Source organism: Arvicanthis niloticus, chromosome 9 (genome assembly GCF_011762505.2).
Source record: "Arvicanthis niloticus isolate mArvNil1 chromosome 9, mArvNil1.pat.X, whole genome shotgun sequence".
Lineage (NCBI taxonomy): Eukaryota > Metazoa > Chordata > Mammalia > Rodentia > Muridae > Arvicanthis > Arvicanthis niloticus.
In genome coordinates this window covers 17,477,129-17,495,146 of record NC_047666.1, presented here as the reverse complement: position 1 = coordinate 17,495,146, position 18,018 = coordinate 17,477,129, and the positions used below count along the sequence as shown (strand labels likewise).

Sequence of the window (18,018 nt, the reverse complement as noted above, 5' to 3'; positions counted from 1 at the left end):
ATATATATATATATATATATCCATCTAGTGCAGGCCATAGTTCCATATACTAAGTCTCATTCTGTTATAAATAACACTGTAAAAGACATTTACTATATATAATATAACAAGTCTGTGGTCAGAGTTGGTAACAGATGTGAGGATGGGGTCAAGAATTTTGCTGAGGATACTCATGATACTAATTGAATGCTAGTGTGTTTTCAGAATGTACAAAATGCAGTAATTTTAACCCTACTTTCAAAACAGGAATAGTGAACCATTCTAAACTAACAGATTTGGGAGTTGTTTGTCCTATTCTACACAACTTGTGTACAGATCTCTAGGCATTTTATGTTTCAAAGTCCAGTCATCTTCTATTCCTTATTGCCCTGAAGACCAATGGTCATGCAAACATGACAATGAAAGCAGCAAAAATGTTATCCTATTGTGTGTTTAACTTGCCCTTCTTGTGAAGCATGAATAGAATCTGTATGAGCAAGCTTAGAGTCCAGTGCACTGTACAGATACTCTATTTATTTAGTGACCCCTGCATTTGAGGGCCTAGGTATTTATTTTCTTAGTTAAGCAATTAATTACCATCTTAAGGTCTGATCCAGACACTGGAAGCATCTCCTCTCTGTTGTCCCTGTTTATTCTGTAAAGGAAAATCAAATATCACATCCTGGCTTTCTCCCTTTGTTGAGTGCTCCAAGGAAGGAACATTTACCCAAAAATGAGAGAAACAACAGCAATCCACTCCCTCCTCATTACAGGATTGAAAACTCATAGTGATCACAGCAAATCTATGCCTGCTCTTAGAAAATTGCTTTGGGAAATTATGTTGATCACAGTAACAAATTTTCTGACAAGCCACCGTTTACAAAAGGGCGAAGAAGGGGGGGCAAAAATAAAAGGATCCCTTGGTGTTTTATCTCATTTTTATTAACATTCTTTAATATTTACCACAGTTGTGTTTTGTGAGGCAAGCTGTTAGTGGAAGCACTGAACTACAGAGAAGATACCAGAATTTCTCTGGGGATAGTACCTTTAGTCTCATTTTACAAACAGAAACTGGTGGTAACAGCTTTGCTTCCAAGATCTGGCAGTCGATGAAAGATTAAGGTGAAAACCAAAGTCTACAAAGCCCTACCACACATATACTAAGATAGCACGGCCTCTGGACTGGCCCAGATTTCTCAGCCTGTTTCCAGAACTTGCTGTTATACAGTCTGCACAGATGGTGGAGTGCTTGGACAAGGAAGGGAGGGGAGGAATCTTCGCAGGGCACCAGCTTGGAGAACGATTCTTTTTTTATTTTATTTTTCTTTCCTTTCATTTTTCTCCCTTCTTTTTCTTATTTTTTTTCTTCAAAGAGCTTATTTGAGTAGAAAATCAAAACAAAAGCAATCCTTCCGTCTCTCTTATCTCTTTTCATTGCAGTTCTTGTGGGTTAGCAGTTCTGTATAAACGTGTGGGCAGCTTGCTTTGGTATGTGTGGCTGGCTTTTGCTGCAGATCAGAACTGCTTGGCTGTGCAGTCCAGATATACAGTCACAGAGGCTGGCAGATACAATACCACCATGGTTGTCAGCACTTGAATGTTCACAAAAGCAACACATGCACTTTTGATGGCAAGACGTGATTACCATTGAGCCAGATGAGATTTCTGCTCCCACCTTCCTCCAGAAGTCTCTAAGCTCACAGGAGGTGAAACAGGTATATGCTGCTTGTGGAGAGGTGTGCAGAGGATGGGTGTATATGGAATCTGTTGACAGAACTGAGGAGAGCCATTATATTAGATGATGATAATAATAATAATAATAATAATAATAATAATAATGCACTGTATGTAGGCTAGGCAAAGAGTATCTGTGATGGTAGGCCTTTATGTGAAGTCTATGCAAGGTTTTTTTTTTTTTTTAAGTATTATGGTTGACTCTAGTGACAAACAGAGGGGTTCTCTCTCCATCCATTTCCCTACTAATTACTCTACATAACTCCTTCCCATCCCACTCGTTACTCTTTTTTTGTGGTGATCTAATGTTCTCTAAAACTCCTCAAGTCTCTTCTTAGTTTCCACATCAGAACACCAACTGCCTCTTGTGCCAATTGGGCTTACCCTCATTTAATTTTGATATACATGGCATGCGGCTACATTGCCAAAGGACACAAGGAAGACTCATGTTGATTGAGCATTTGTTGCAGGCCAGCCTTTTTAACGAAGCCAGTGCCAATAATTTCTGATCATTATCCTAAAATCCTGAACCAATAGCTGAGTGGTGGTGGTGGTGAAAACCTTTAATCCTAGCATTTGGGAGGCAAAGGCAGGTGAATCTCTGAGCTTGAGGCTGGCCTGGTCTACAGCATCAGTTCCAGGACACCCAGGGATATACCGAGAAACTCTGTCCCCTGTCCAAAAAAACAAAACAAAACAACAACAACAACAAAAACAAAACTAAAGCAAGCCACTTGGATGGAACTTAGTAGATTGGGTGAGCTGAGCCTTCTCCTTTCTGTCCAGTAGCCTCCCACATATACTCATGTTCATCACAGTAAGGTGGAGAATTGGTTAATGGTAGAAATGTAAGGTGTGCCTGTGGACCTCAGAGGTCACACTGGTAGATGGAACCACGACACTCCTGTCAGTACCACCCTAAGACTTCCCACTTTTTTAAAACATTGTGTGTGTTGAGTCCTTCAACTTTCTAAGGTTCTTTTAACAACATTATCTATCTCTCTTGATTGTAACCACAATATTGTGAAACAGACTTACAAGGGATTATATTCTGAATTTCAAGGACAAGAAGATTGAGGTCCAAAAGCTAAGCCAGTAAGCTGAGGCAGAACCAAAGGTGTCTGTTAATTCCATATTTCTCATCTTTTTAATTCATCATGAAGGCTCCAAACAGAAAAGCATGGGATATGTTGAGTCCAGAAGAGCCTGATAAGACCAATGTCCTAGTGCATATTGCAATTTCTAAATCTCACTTTTTGTCATCAAAATGCATGGACCCCCCTTTGTTGTCCTCAAAACCTTAGTTGATGAACTACAGTGATGCTTATCCTATTTGCTGTAATCTCTTCACCATGTCAATCACTGTAGGCACTGTTCTCAGTGTGCTCAGACTTTCCCCTCCTCATTATCACAGTCTCCCACCGAGAAAGACTGTTGTCATTTTCTGTCAGTACTCTGTTGCACTGAAATTTTAATATTGCATATATATATATATATATATATATATATATATATATATATATATATTGTATATCTGTTGATATGCTATATGCATGGCTGTACTTATACATAATATTGAGGAAGAATTTTGTTAACCCACCTAAAAATAATTGTGTTTGTTCCCTCAATGCAATTTTTGACCAGTTGGTAAAGCATAGTAGGGTTCATAACTATGAGCTGATTAAGAGCAGGGAGAAAAGGAAGGAAAGATTTGCGACTGGTTCAGACTGACACAACAGAAGGAAAGAGAGATGGAGGCAGAAAACAAGCAGCAACAACAATAAAAAGTCAACAAAGACTCAAAACACTGAAAGTCAAAGCTGTCCTCAATTCCCAAATGGTTAGAGTCTTCTCTGATAATATAGATTTTCTGTGTTGCTAATATTAATGTGTTTACCTGCAGTAGAGAAATGCTCTTAGTATTCTCTTCCTCTGAACAAGTCACAGTATTAGGTATTGCTTGGGACAGCTTCAGCTCTCAGGGTGTAGATGGAGCATAGAATGTTTCTTCTAGCTAGACATATTCTTCTTTGTGTGAGTGACTACATCTCTTGGGGTACTATAACCTGCCCTTTGGAAAACATGCATTCACCTCTTTGCCAGCAAGTAAGTCATGCCATTAGGAGAATGGGCTGGAAACTGCCATTTCTTTCCCTATGCTTTTATACTGTACACTTGACTACTAAATCAGAGAGCTAGAAACAAAGCTAGAATTCACCACCAACACAGAAAGAAAGGATGTCACAAGGAGAGCCATCTAGTCCAAGGTCTAGTGAAGAATTGGTGAAGCTGTCCAGGGAGCCTGCCTTGTCATACTCAACCCCCTTCTTAGAAGAAAAGCTCTTCGCAGCTGCTCTCTCCACCCTTTGTTCCCCTTGCTTGTTACAACCAAATTGGGATGGCTTGCACACAAAGGAAAAGCTTCTGAAATAGAAGGTTGTTGTCTAAAGATAGGTGTTTCTGCTTAGTATCCTGGGGATTGGTATAATTTAATATCATAGTCATTAAGTAAAAGTGTAGGAGTTAGATGGTGACCTCAACATATTGACCAGATATCCCCTTTGGAAACTAGCAGTGGATAATAGACAATTCACAGTGGAGATAAATTTTATTTTCTCACTTAAAACCTTCATAAACAGTGCTTCTGGGAGAGGTCACTAGGCTACAGTTCATCTAAAAGTGGGGAGAACAGTGCTAAACCCATATATGTGTGCATAATCACATGCAATCATGTAAATGCTGTTGACATGTTGACGTGTTGACATGTTCTGTGGTGGACTATGCCTATCAGCCCTGACTGAGCACAGCAGAAAAAGGCAAGACAAATCTGCATCATTGGACTTGAGCAAGTCAATTGTTTCCTTCTACCTTGGGTTTGAACTTATGTCCTAAGGCTTGGAAGCAGGCTCCTTTACCCTCTGACCAGTCTCCACCAGCCTTTACCTAATTTTCAGGCTGAGCATGCTGAAAAGTACTGTAAGGAAAAATAGACCCAGATTGATGGCAGAACTTGGATGAGAAAATATTCAGGACTGAACAGTTTGCCTATCAACCACAACATGAATAGTATCTGTATAAATATATGTATAATTACTCCCAAGCGAAGGACCATCTTTTCTAAACAAATTACGAAATTATGGAGGCATCTTCAGCTCACTCCTATGGTAAGTTTGGAAGAGCCATGGCTCCAGGTTCCTCTGGCTTTGTGCCTCACCTTCACAGGTGCAATCATTTCCATGTTAAATGGTTCTTTTGTCCCTCCAACAAATATGTGCTTACTACTCCCTGAGAAAGAAACTACTGCTACCTGATTGAATGGGTTGAGCAACATAACTAGAAGGGTGAAAGTCTGAGCAGTGTGTTGTGTATCAGCATTCTAGCTCTAATGCCACACATCCCTTCACCCACTGTGGAATGTTTGGTCTTTATTGTATGTGTGTGATTTTTTTTTGCAAGAAGATAAAAAGGGGGGAGGGGAATCAATATGAGATGCTAGATAAAAATGACCTGGGCAATTAGCAGAAAAGAGTGAGTTCCAAGAACAGAAAGGACCGTTCTTGGTAGAGTAAACAATCTAAAAAGGAAGGGAAGCAAGCAAGCAAACAAACAAACAAAGCAAAGCGAAGCAAAAAACAAATCTCGGCTGCTGGAAATAGAGATTTCTCTGAAAATGCCATCATGATGGAGCAGAGACACAAACTCACAGGCCACGTGGTTCTGCAGCTGAGGGACAAATGACAGGAACGCCTGGGCCAGCTGAAGACAGATTGTGGTATTGTTCCATTAATTGTGTGTAACTTGGCTTTTCTAGACCTTTCTGTGACAGACTAATCCAGCTTCCAAATGCTGCTGAGCCGTCTCCCTTTTGTTCGAGGCCGCCCACAGTATCTCTGAGCTGGAAATCCTGCCACACAGTTTCATATGTAGAATTTTTAATTGAAGATAGACATGCTGATGGGAAATGTTCAAAAAAAAAAAAACATGGTTTTCAAAGATGGTACTGGCTTAAGAAGGAAAAAAAAAAACGCATCTTCATGTGAGCCTTGATTTAAGCTCTTAGACCATTGTTGGAGCTGATAGACTTGGGTTGGTAAATGAATTGATCAAGGCATAGTCACCTGGCCAAATATATGCCACCCTACTTATTTGGCTGCATGGGTTTTGAATATAAGAGTAACTTCTCTAAGTTAGCCCTGTCTCTCCTCATTCCTTCCACCAAGATTCTTGTTCAAGCTGCCAGAATTCTGAGTAGAATTATCATCCCACATCAATCAAAGTCTTATTAGGATTTCGCCTTCACATTCTTGGAAGAGCCAGTAGCAAAGCTGTTGGTGGTTGTGGGTTGGCTACAAAGGGATATTTTGGTGTTACGGGGTGTTAGCTAAGTGCTGACATCTCTTTGGGTGTTTTTCTTAGCAACCCAGAGGCATGAGTGGCAAAGAAAGAACAAGTCAGGCTCAGGGAGGATGGAGGGTATACGAGAAGGCAGAGATGAAATGGTGTCTCAGTGTCTAGCTAGAGGAGAAGAAAGGCATACATTAAGCAGGAAAACAGAGTGTCTCTTAGGACTCCCAGAAGAGACATGGATGTGAGTATTTTGCCTCATAATGACACAACCAGAGAGGGAAATGGAAGTTGCAAAAGGGAAGGACACATCACTGAGAAGCAGAAGTGCTAGGTGTCTGGTCTGACTTCATCAGTGACCTTGTGGCAGCCGCACGATGCCTTCACATATGAGGCTTCATGTCCTCTAAACAGGATAAGTCTATGCCTGCCTTGTAAACGTATTCAGAGAACTTGAGAGACCAAAAGGCAATAAAGGAATGATCACTAGCAGTGCTTGATAGATTAACAAGGATTCAGAAATAAGTTCTAAGCACAACTGTACTTATGAATTCCACGGTGCTGCCAAGTGAAGCCAATGGGGGTAGGTGGTCAGCAACAAGGCCCATATTTAACCAGGACCCTACCCAGACCAGCTACTGGATCATCTTATCTTCTGAAAAAAAAAATGTTGTCCAAGTTATATAGCTATTATCTTGCTGAACGAACAGGATATGATCAAAAGACCTTCTAAGTCAATGATTCTTAACCTGGGCTGAGCTATACAACCAATCATCTGGGAATATTTCTAAAACCTCCCCATCCCTCGGATCTGTGAAGTAAGAATACTTTAGGGTGAGACTCAGTCATCAATATTCATCAAAGGTCCCCAGTGATTCCAAACACACAGGTTGAGAAGTACACCTTATCTGAAAGAAAATGGCTTCTCAGCATCCCATTGAGAGGAAGCAAAAGGGCCAGCTCTGTAGATCAGAAGGGATACAGCTAAATAGGACTGAGGAGTCAGTCTAGCTCAGCTGTCACTGGTGATAGCTTTAACATGTAAATCACAAATCTCAAGACCTTTGTCTTCTTTCCGTTCCTTGTATCTTTCTCCAATGCCTTGTCTTTCTTCATGTCTCTCCTCTTCTCCTTCTGCTCCATCCCCTACATTATTTTAATAGAAGGCTAACCCCAATGCTAGTCAATTATATTGAATTATTTTAGAAATCCTGAAAAATATTTTCTTTCTTACTTCTCAACCTTGTAGTATTCCTTAGCATTCTGTTGTTTTAATTGGGCATATGTCTCAGTCCTGCATCTCAGGACTCAATACACAGGTTGTTGGGTATCCTCTTTAGACTTAGTCTTTCTGCATATTTTATAAATCTATATTCACACATACCACATACACCTGAACTTCTTCATCTTTCCCCAGATTTCCATCTACCTCTCTGAAGCCTGTATCTCTCAGTCAGTTTCTCATCTATACTTTCTCGTTCATATGCAGGCAAGCCTGATGAATCAGAATGTCTGGGGAGTGAGAATGCAGGGAGGTTTTAATTTTCTGGTTAAATGACACTAACTCGAAAACTACTTTTGTTTCATATTTTATTGATGGGAGAAATGGTAAAATCGAAGTACAGAATGGAAAGTGTCCTCGGGGAATACTAGATAAATCCTTCAAAAATATGGAGTGAGTGAGACCTACTGAGGTATGCTTAGCCAAAATCTTCCCTAGAAAATGAAGAATAATAGCACCAGGTTTAAAGACCAAAACTCCTGACTTCTAGGTTCTGCATTTTTGGGTTTTGGTATTTGGGCATTTTTTTTTTTTTTTTTTTTTTTTTTAACATCTTGACCTGCCCTGCAAATGTGTTCTGGTTAGCTCGAACCAGTCTGACTTATGTATTTGCTTTAAATTGAGTTCTCTGTTTCCCTCACAATGCCATCCCTATAAACACCAGCCTTATGCCTGTCTTCCTCTTTCCAAATACTTTTGTGAGTAATGTGTGCAGCTCTGGGCAGCCTTTTCCTAAACTCTGAGATAACACCTTTCACTCATATGCCCATCCCACTCACCTGAATACACACATTGATTTTTCTTTTCGTAATTGATGCTCATGCTTACCTCAGAGGCATTGCAGTCTTGGGTGGGGCTGGAGAAAGTAGAGACAGGGTGACTGGATGTGTCAGACCCCAGGACCAGACTGGAAGGAATACCAAAGTTTCTCGGTTTTTGTTGCATTAATCAAGTCTGTCACCGTTAACTTGATCCCCCACCCATGTTTTTTTAAATGAGGTCTTGCTAAAGGAAAAAGTGGGTCAGTTGAGGGTTCTGACTAGTTTTGCCTTAGTTAATTTAAGGTTTGCCATATGTTCTTGGGGAAGGATGTGCTAACTACATGTCTTTTGCTGATTAACAAACAACCTGAGGGTTTTTAATTTAGACTTGCAACTCCCTGGTTAAAAAAGACAGAGAGAAAGAAGTCTTAAAGGGAAATCAACCCTTGCAGATAAAATAAAAGCTTAGAAAGACCATTCTGAGCAAGCAACTTTTGTACAGGTTTAGTTACAGCATTCCTTCCTACCATGGAGCCAAGTGTCTCCCTTCTGGCATTCTTGATATTTGTGGTCAAATAGCTCTTTCTTGTTAAAGATACCGTGTTCATTGTAAGATGCTTAGCTGTATCTGTGACTTCTATTCTGCAGATGCTCATAGCACCTAGCCAAGTACGGAAATAAAAATAAAAACTATCTATATACATTACTAAGTAAATTCCCTGGTGAGTGTGTGTGTGTGTGTGTGTGTGTGTGTGTGTGTGTGTGTGTAAAATGCAAATTTATTTCTGCTTGAGAACCTATAGCTAGCATAGACACATAATCATGTGATCACCAAGTAAGAAATGTGAGGGCCTCCCTAGCAATAACAGATGGAAGCCTAGGCCTTATTTTCTCTAAGTTCTGCCTTCTGGTAAGAGAATGGCTTGGGTAATTGCTGTTCTTTGGGCATCATTTGAATGTCTCCTCTGGTGACAGGGTTTCACAGGACTCATCTACTGATGAGCAGACATAAAAGACCATAGCCAAAGTTTCTGTATTTGATCACCCTACCCATGACATTCAATAAGAATGTGCTTAGCAGGATATATTGGCAAACAGACTCTCTGTACAGACTAGGCTCTTTGGTAGGTGTGAGTGGAGAAAACAACTGTCCAAAGAAAAAATAATCTGTGTACTTTAAAAAGCCAACAGAGTGGACTCCAGCATTCCCTCAGTGTCTTGGACCCTTTGTACTTTGTACAAGATCCTTAATTTCTGTAAGCCTCGGGTTCCTCTTGAACAGATATAGTTGCCTACACGTTGCATATTAAAAACCTGAAAAAGAAAGGTACCCATGCCAAGAAAATGCTCAGCAAGTCCTTTTCTTTTCATCTCTTTTGCTTCTGTGTTTTAATCATTAAGTATTTATCTGCCAGGAACTTCACACACACACACACACACACACACACACACACACACAAAATAAGATGTTTAGGAATTGTTTCCATTGAGAAGATGGCTATGATTTCCAGTCGGAAGTTAGGGTTTTGTCTAATGAATTTCACAGGAAAAATGCAGACAGAAGCATTTAAAATAATTTAAAAGTAAGTATACTCCCTAATCCTGAAGTAGAAGATGTTTTCAAAAGAATGCAATGCCATTTCTAGCTCTAACCACTAGACAGCAGGAGTGTACTCTGTGTGGTGTGAGGAGCCCAGAGGCTCTCCAGGCTGCAAAACCTCAACCAACTCAGGTACAATACTTGAAACTACATCAACCACATCAGTCTTCATATTTTATTTATGGCTGATTTTATCACATTTCCCTCAAATCACAACTTGATCATAGAATAATTAGTGGTACACGTTAATTGTGTGATATAGTCCTGTGTGTAGGTTTATGTTGTCTTGTATAAATGACTACATATGTACATGTGTGTATACATACATATAGACAGATGTGTGTATCCCTCAATCTTTTCCAATATATTTTTAGATTATGTTTAATAGTCATATCCTAGCTAAATTCATAAAGTTTGACAATCCATTAATAGCCATTTCAACTCAATTAACATAAGCACAATTCCAATATGTTCTTGTCTTCACTACAAGAGAGCACCCTGATACTCATTTTTCAAAAGATATATAAAATTGTCATCATTTTCTCAGAGAGGAAACACCTGATGAGTTTTATTTCACCAGATTCTATGATCCAGGGGTGTCCAGCAGCGTCACTTGGCCATGCCAGAGAGAATGGCATCGGACTTGCTGACAAGTTGATTAATTCCAATCAGAAACACAGGTGGCTCCAAAGCCCGCCAATGATCTATGTGCACTTGCTTGGGAAACTGGGGAGGAATAACAAATGGTGTTTGCCACTCTAATTACTGACACATCCTCCTCAATGTGTGGCTGCTGCTAAATCACACCAAATGTCTGCCTCTCTAAGAGCAAAGAGCAAAGGTAGAGTGCTGTGTGAAGCCTGGGAGGATACTTTAGACCAGCATATCTGTTCAACCTTTCATGTCAATCATGTTTTCTTTGTGATAGAAACTTTATAGTGTAAGGAGTGTGTGGTCTTTTGTGGAGCATGTGGTCCCACCAGGCCGACTGAAGTCTGAGAGTCAGGAGCCGCCTGTCCTCTGTGTAACAGTCTAAGATGAGTTTCCCTGAACCCACTTTCTGGCACAACCTGAAGTTCTACTGGGGCTAAGAGCAGTATGAGAAAGTGCCATTTGTCATTTGAAAACACTTTTTTTTTTCTCTATAAATATATATATTTTTTAAAAAGCCTCAATACCATTGCTGAACCTTAATCAGTACTTGGAAAATACTGAAAGGCAGGGTTAATCCATCACGATGCCCACGATGTAGCCATGAACTCTTTAGAGCGAGCACAAGATGAAATTAGCATCTTGCAAGGGAAGAACAAATAGGGATGAAAAAAAGTACTACACCTTTAAAAATTAAATTCTCTTTCAAATGTGTAGCAGATTGCTTAGAGGGGTCACAGCAAGATCCCTGAAGCTTAGAGATTAATTAATTTGAAGAATAAAAGATTGCAAGTATCACAAAACCTTAGTTAAAACTAGCATTCTGTCTTATATTTAGCTTCTCTCTCCCTTTGCCCTTCCTGAAAGCCAGAAGCACTGAATCAGGTATCCATGTGAGTGAAATCCCTGTGTGTGTGGAAGACTCTTGCTTGCCTATGAATACAAACAGTAAAACAGAGCTGGTCACACATCATTTGCTCTGAAAATTACTAATGTCTGATTTCTCTTTTCGAAGATTTTTCATTTGATTTACAAGGTCTTAAGATATCTTAAATACACGATGTTCTCTCTTGGGAATGGTAGAGCAGCAGAGAACAAAACATGACTATTCCCTCTTTCCTAGCTATGTTGGAAAAGAAAAAGAATTGGGGTATATTTTAGGATGCAGCTAAACTATTGATTCCAGTGTCAATATGTGGAGGACAGAAGGACGCTGTAGTTGTAATGTCTGCCCCAAAGGTTTGCTTCTTGGAGCAAAATTCATATAAGCACACCAACACTGTCGAGCACTAAGATAGAACAGCATGTGGCACTAAATTCCTGTGGTCTCCCTGTGAAGAGGTGAAGTTAACAGGAACCCTACTTCAGTGACCACAGTGCTGTAATTTAGAAAGAAAGAAAGAAAGAAAGAAAGAAAGAAAGAAAGAAAGAAAGAAAGAAAGAAAGAAAGAAAGGAAAGGAAGGAAGGAAGAAAGGAAGAAAGGAACAGAAATAAAGAACAAAAAGGAAAGAAAGAAAACTAAAATAATGCCGTGGTTCTTCCAGAGAAAGTGCTCTTAGTAAGGTTCAATTGCTGGTATCAGGGATATCAGCCACATCCCTACTCCTACCCTCTCAGTGTTCATCTGTTTGCAAAGGCAATCCAGCACCATCATGCTTAAACTAAACCCCAAACCCCATCCGCAAAGTTATCAAAAAACCAACTTTCTTACAATATCCACAATCTGAACAAGTGTTAAGAACATGGTATGTACCATAAAATCCTGTTATTATAAAGCAAACAGAGGTGAAGTTTTTTGGTCAGGTGTGAGTCGGTGTGTGTGTGTGTGTGTGTGTGTGTGTGTGTGTGTGTGTGTGTAGCTCTTGCCTAAGGCTTACATGTTAAAGATATTTGCAAAGTATTTCCTTTCCAAGAGCCTCTGTAAGCCATATTTTTAAGCATATTGATTTCTTCAGTGGTAGAAGAATCTATCACCAATTCTTAGCTTAAGTAAACCTTCTGCTAATGTTATTGTGCATTTGAAAAAGTGGGAGATTTTCTCTTTAGGTTAGTAGTTAGGGCCATTTGCATTGTGAGGGATGGGGTTGTGTATTTAACGCTCTCCACCCCAAATCTTGATTACTGCTATGTGTACTTATCTCTTGAAAGGAAGGCAAGGGATAAAAAAAGAAAGAAAGAAAAACGTAGTGCTTTAGTATTAGTAAGAGTACTGTGGGGAATGGTGCTCCAGCTGTCATTTACTATCTATGATGGTGTGTTTCAATCATACATCTGATTACATTGTTAGCTGTCTAAAGAAAAAAATATCCATCAATACACTCCTGCCCTCTTGCCCATCTCAGAACCCACCCAAGGGCTACTACCCATATCTCCTCACTCTGTAGTTCAATAAAAAGAATACTAGGTCAATGAAGGGGCCCCAAAAGCCTTTGAGGGGCTGGGAAGGGGCTATCAGTCATCAAAACATTAAATAATAATAATAATAATAATAATAATAATAATAACAATAATAATAGTGGAAAAACAGAAAAAGCACACACCACATGAAAGAATCATCTGAGAGGAGGCAGCTTTTCTGTTCTGGGTTAACAAATTCTTCCCATATTTGTGTTATGCAAGCACAGGGATAAAGAGGGATGTCTCCCACCTCACTCCCAAGGCTGCTGTACCAAGTCAGGACTGGAATATTCTCACCACAAGTCATTACCCAAGGGGGATTCCTGAGTCAGGGTTTCCTCTCTCTCTCCTCACAGTAACTCCTAAACTGAAGCTGGCTGAAGCCTTAGCTCCAGGAGGAGCCTGTCTCAGTATTGAACACTGAGATATTCTCTCTCTCTCTCTCTCTCTCTCTCTCTCTCTCTCTCTCTCTCTCCCTCTCTCTCTCCTTCCCTCCCTCCCTCCCTCTCTCTTTCTCCCTCTCTCTCCTTCCCTCCCTCCCTCCCTTCCTCCCTCCCTCTCTCTCTTTCTCCCTCTCTCTCTCTCATTCCCTCTCTCCCTCCCTCCCTCTCTCCCTCCCTCTTCCTCTCTCCCTCCCTCTTCCTCTCCCTCTCCTTCTCCCTCTCTTTCCCTCCCCACCCCTTTTCAGGGGCTGAGAGGTTCTCTCATTAACTTGGGAGGGGATGATAAACGTTACTAATTCTGAGTAAAGGACATGGGAGAAATAAGATCAAATATCAAGTGGAATATGATGGGGAAATCTTGAGCTGATTTGAAAGAGGGAAAACCCTTTCAAACTGTCAAGCATTGCCTTTAAAAAGCCATTTGCAGCGATCTTGCCAAGACCTCTGATCTCTTGACTTAGAGGCCAAGAAGGGATGCCCAGTCTTCCCCCCTGTACACTATAAAGGGTCTTAGTGACTTGTACCTTACTCATGAAGATGCAATTACGTGGATAAGCTGTCTTCATTTGCCCTTCTCATCATTTCAAATAGAACCTGCTGATTTTACTCCATGATACCAGGACTTTTTCCCCACCTGCCACGAGCCCTCATTCCAACTCCCACATACATTAAAAACAAAAAAACAAACAAACAAACAAAAAAAACCACCTTCAACCCCACTTCTACAGTAAGACAGGTAGCAGTTCATTTAGGTTCCACCAGTCTGTAGAAACTGTAAATGCTATTTTATTTTAAACGTTTTAGTTTACAAAAAAAAAAAAAAATCAATGATTGGTACCTTTTTTTAACACTCTCAGATTCCTGAATATGGACAGATCTTCAAAGGGAGGAAGAAGTTCTCATATGAAATTTAAGACAGACTGTCCTGAAGATTATGGGGTGGGGTTTTTGTTGTGTTTTATTTCGGGATTTTTGTTTGTTTGTTTTTAAGACACATAAAGCTAAAATGTCAAGTCTCTGGGAGAGATCCCCTTACAGTTTCAGTCAACAAATCAGAGCGCAGAGGAGACCAGTCCTGGTGCCCGCTGGCCCGCCCGGCTGCCCAGGCATATTTGGTAGTGCATGGGTTGGGAGCCTCTGGGACAATCACACCTCGCATTCCCTCGCAGGTTGCTGGTGACAGGTACACGAGCCATACTCGTTGATGATAACCAGGGCCCCCTCGATGTGATTAGGTTTGTAATCAACATAATATTCCTGGGCAGACATAGCAGCCATCTGATGCATGGTCTGTTTCTGCTTCTGCTTCCTGCGCTGCGTGACAAAGCACTGTCTGAGCTGCCTGAGGCTGGCTGGGAAACACTTCCAGGATACGTAGAGTACGAGGACCACGATGAGGAAGGAGAAGATGAGGGCCATCGTGCCCGTGACCACCTTGTGTATTTGCACAGCGTTCTCTGCGTGCTCACCTCCGGGGAGAGCCACCGTGATGGGCTCAAGCGTGCCATCGTGCAGCCCCTCCCCACCGTCCACCAGAGTCGTGGCTGAGCTCTCAGGGGGCGCTAGGTCACTGCGGTTAGTGACGGCCGCCGACAGGAGGTGGCCGCTGGTGGGCTCGGCCCCATCCTCACACAGGTGGAAAGCATACACTGCATCCAAGACGTCCTCGCCCTGTGCGTACTCCGGGCTGGCGCACTGCAAGTTAGCATCGTAACGTCCCTGGAAGTTGCTGAGCCAGGAAGCTAGGGCACATACGTTGCGCCCGCAGTCCCACAGGTTCCCGGCCAGAGTGATGCTTGTAAGGGACTTCCAGGAGTTGAGGATACGGGGCTCAATGTAAGTGAGGCGGTTGGAGTCCAGTTGCAGGGACTGCAGGTACGGCACGGTCTCGAACACATGGGGCTCCATATATTCGATCTCGTTCCCAGACAAGTCCATTTTCTCCAAATTCCAAACCCAGTCGAGAGAGCTGACCACAATGGCAACCTTATTCCGCCTCAGGCAGAGCGAGTGCAGGGAGATGAGGCGCGGGAAATGGGCAAAGTTCACCTTGATCAAGTCGTTATGCTCCAGGTGTAGCTCTGTGAGCTTGAACAAGCCGGCAAAAGAGTTGCGCGCCAGACTCTTGAGCTGATTATATCCAATGTCGAGAAACTTGAGGCTGCGGCAGTCCTGAAAGATGCGCACCGGCACGAACTGGATGGCATTGGCCCGCATGTGCAGGGTGGTGAGCTTCCGCAGCCCGTGGAAGAGATCCGGAGCTAGCGCCTGCAGCTTGTTATAGGACAGGTCCACGCTGCGCAGGTTGGGCATGGGCCGAAAGGTGGTATTGGCCAGTTCGGTGATCTGGTTGGAACTCAGCGTGAGTTCCTTAACTCGGCGCAGTTTCTGAAAGGCGTCCCCCTGCACCGAGCAGATGTGATTGTGATCCAAATACAGCCACGTGAGCTGCATTAACCCTGTGAACTGGCCGGCGCGCAGCTCCGAGAGGCTGTTGTAGCGCAAAGACAAGCCCAGCAGGCCGGACAGGTTGTGGGGCGCCTCGGTCAGGTTGAGCGCCTCGCAGTACAGCAGACGCCCCTCGCACCGACACTGCCCCGGGCATCCGCTGGGGGCGGCGGGCAGCATCTGAAAGCAGGCCCCCAGCAGACACAAGACCACCCCCGAGGGCCTCCTCAGCAGCCAGTGTAGACAGAGGCCGAGTAGCAGGAAATCCATTAGCGAGAATCTTTCCAGAGAGACTGGAGAATGTCCATTGGAAGCGCTGGGTCAGAAATCTATATCATATTTTATTCCGAGGGAGAGGAGAGGGAGGGGGAGGGGGAAGAAAGGGACAAAAAAAATCAAATCAATATAGAAAAATGCAGAAGGAACCCCCCCTCCCAAGAGCCACACGTTCACCTTATAAGCATGCAGAAAGCCGGGCGGCATACAAAGTTCACAACCAGGGAAAGATCAAAGCCGGGGTAATGCAGTCCATGTTAGATGCGGCAGCAAAGGGAGGAAAAAATTTTTTTCTTCTGGAAAGAATTTAATTAAAAAAGTGTCTTACCCACCCTTTTCCAGCGAGTGACAACCTCCATTCAGCTGCTCCCTTTGTGTGCAAGCTAATTATATGCAGGGCGAGAGAAGACCCCTCTGTGTTTCCCGAGGCAGCCCTGCTCCGCGGCCCGAGGATCTGGCAGACGCACAATGTCTCACTTTGCTGCTGCGCTCCGGGGCTGCAGGGGCGGTCGGCGGAGCTGGGAGGCGACTTCTAGGACCCGCAAGTTTCCCAACTACGTGCCGGGAGCCCGGGTTTCTCGCCTTCCTGCCTCGGTCCCCCTTTTTTTTTCCTCTGCAGTTGAGACTGTGACGTGGTTGGGGGGTTGAGGGAAAAAATCAACTCCAAACTCGGGGCTCGAGACTCCCCAGGATTTGACAGTCTGGAGAATGTCATCGGCAATGACCACCGCGAATCGCAGCCACCTTGGAGTCCTGGTTGGAGAACGCCTGCCATTCGTGTCCCGGGCAGCTGCGGAAACCTGGCCGGCTCATGCTTTGCGGAGCGCAGAGCAGCGCCCCGGCTCCTTCCCTCCTCCGAGGAGTGTGCGCGAGCCTGCACCGGCACCGACTGCTCACTGAGTGTCGTAAGCTGCTCGCGATTGTGCGTCTTCTCCGAGCACCTCCAACACCGGCAGATTGAAAAGGGGTGGGCAGAAAACCAACATTTTTTTTAAAAACCAAGCCGCTAAAGTAATATATGTTCTTTGATGAAATGAAAAACACCCTCAGCTTTTTTTTTTTTTTTGTATATATTTGCGGGTGGAAAAAAAAAGAAGAGGGGGTGGGGTAAAAACATCATCAATGACAAGATATAGCTAAATGAGGGACTAACATATTCGCCCCCCTCCCCGCACCGCCAACCTTTCTTTGGGGATATATCCCCCTCTGTTAAACTGCCTACGTGTAACAGATACGTAGGACTGTGTAGAGCAATCAACATTTGTTTCTTTGCTTTCCAAAAGCAACTTGAGAGGAGACACAGGAAGGCAGAGATTTGGAGTTTGGTTCTGACAATCTCAGTCTCAGTCTCCTCTCCTCTCCTCTCCTCTCCTCTCCTCTCCTCTCCTCTCCTCTCCTCTCCTCTCCTCTCCTCTCCTCTCCTCTCCTCTCCTCTCCTCTCCTCTCCTTTGCTAACAGTAACACTAACTACCTTTCTACATGGAGCTGGGCCATTTTCAGGGTTTGCTGGGGGAATGCTTCCCAAGGCCACTGTGTGGGAAAAGCCATCTGGGTCCTGATGAGAGGGTTGCAGTATGGCGATTTCAGTCTATGTACACAGAGACTGATGAATATCCTACTGGGGCTCACCCAGTCTACACCCTACATGGAGCACACTGCCTTCAAGGATAAAGATGCTGTTGTATGACATGGGCGAGCCTAACACTGACATGTGCTGTTCATGGTAATTACATCTAAGCCCTGGAGAATATACTAGAAGATGTGTAGAGAAGAGGTATTTTTAAAGGAAAAGGAAGCCCTTTTCTCATCCACTCATCCCTAATTCAGTTTTTGCTACAGTACAGAAGAATGCTACTTTTCTTTTAAATACCAGGAAAAGCCCCTGCCGGATTTTCTACTTTCAATCCTTTATAGACAGTAGTCTATATAATGAATACATGCACCCCTCCAGTCACAATCATAACAGATCTACCCTGTTCCCATAGACTTATTGGCCATCTGTTATAAAAAAGAAAAGGAGGTCAAAAATCTTCAAAGATGGCTAAGTGAGCCAGTGTCAGGAGGAGTGAAGGGTTGAAGTGGACTAGTCTCCTCACATTCAC

General features: G+C 42.9%; 2 protein-coding genes across 6 annotated transcripts in view; one reads left to right on the top strand and one right to left on the bottom strand.

Annotated features, from left to right (window-relative positions):
- Window positions 1–18,018, top strand: part of Ctnna2 (catenin alpha 2) — a 1,050,408-nt gene that overhangs the window by 680,376 nt on the left and 352,014 nt on the right. The gene's annotated exons all lie outside the window — the stretch shown is intronic.
- Lrrtm1 (leucine rich repeat transmembrane neuronal 1) lies at window positions 1,348–16,811 on the bottom strand. 2 transcript variants are annotated; one of them, XR_013112447.1, is made up of 3 exons: window positions 16,245–16,811; window positions 14,031–15,969; window positions 1,348–1,755 (listed from the first exon to the last, which is right to left on the bottom strand). XR_013112447.1 is itself a non-coding variant. In XM_034511451.2 (2 exons), the coding sequence occupies exon 2, from the start codon at window positions 15,908–15,910 to the stop codon at window positions 14,339–14,341; it is 1,572 nt and encodes a 523-aa protein (XP_034367342.1). In that variant the 5' UTR covers window positions 15,911–15,969; window positions 16,249–16,414; the 3' UTR covers window positions 13,963–14,338. The 2 variants fall into 2 exon arrangements, 1 of the variants encoding a protein (XP_034367342.1); XM_034511451.2 differs by lacking the exon at window positions 1,348–1,755 and having other exon boundaries at window positions 13,963–15,969; window positions 16,249–16,414.

Excerpts from the sequence above, each read along its gene's own strand:
- Lrrtm1 (XM_034511451.2), bottom strand. The coding sequence starts at position 15,910 with ATGGATTTCCTGCTACTCGGCCTCTGTCTACACTGGCTGCTGAGGAGG.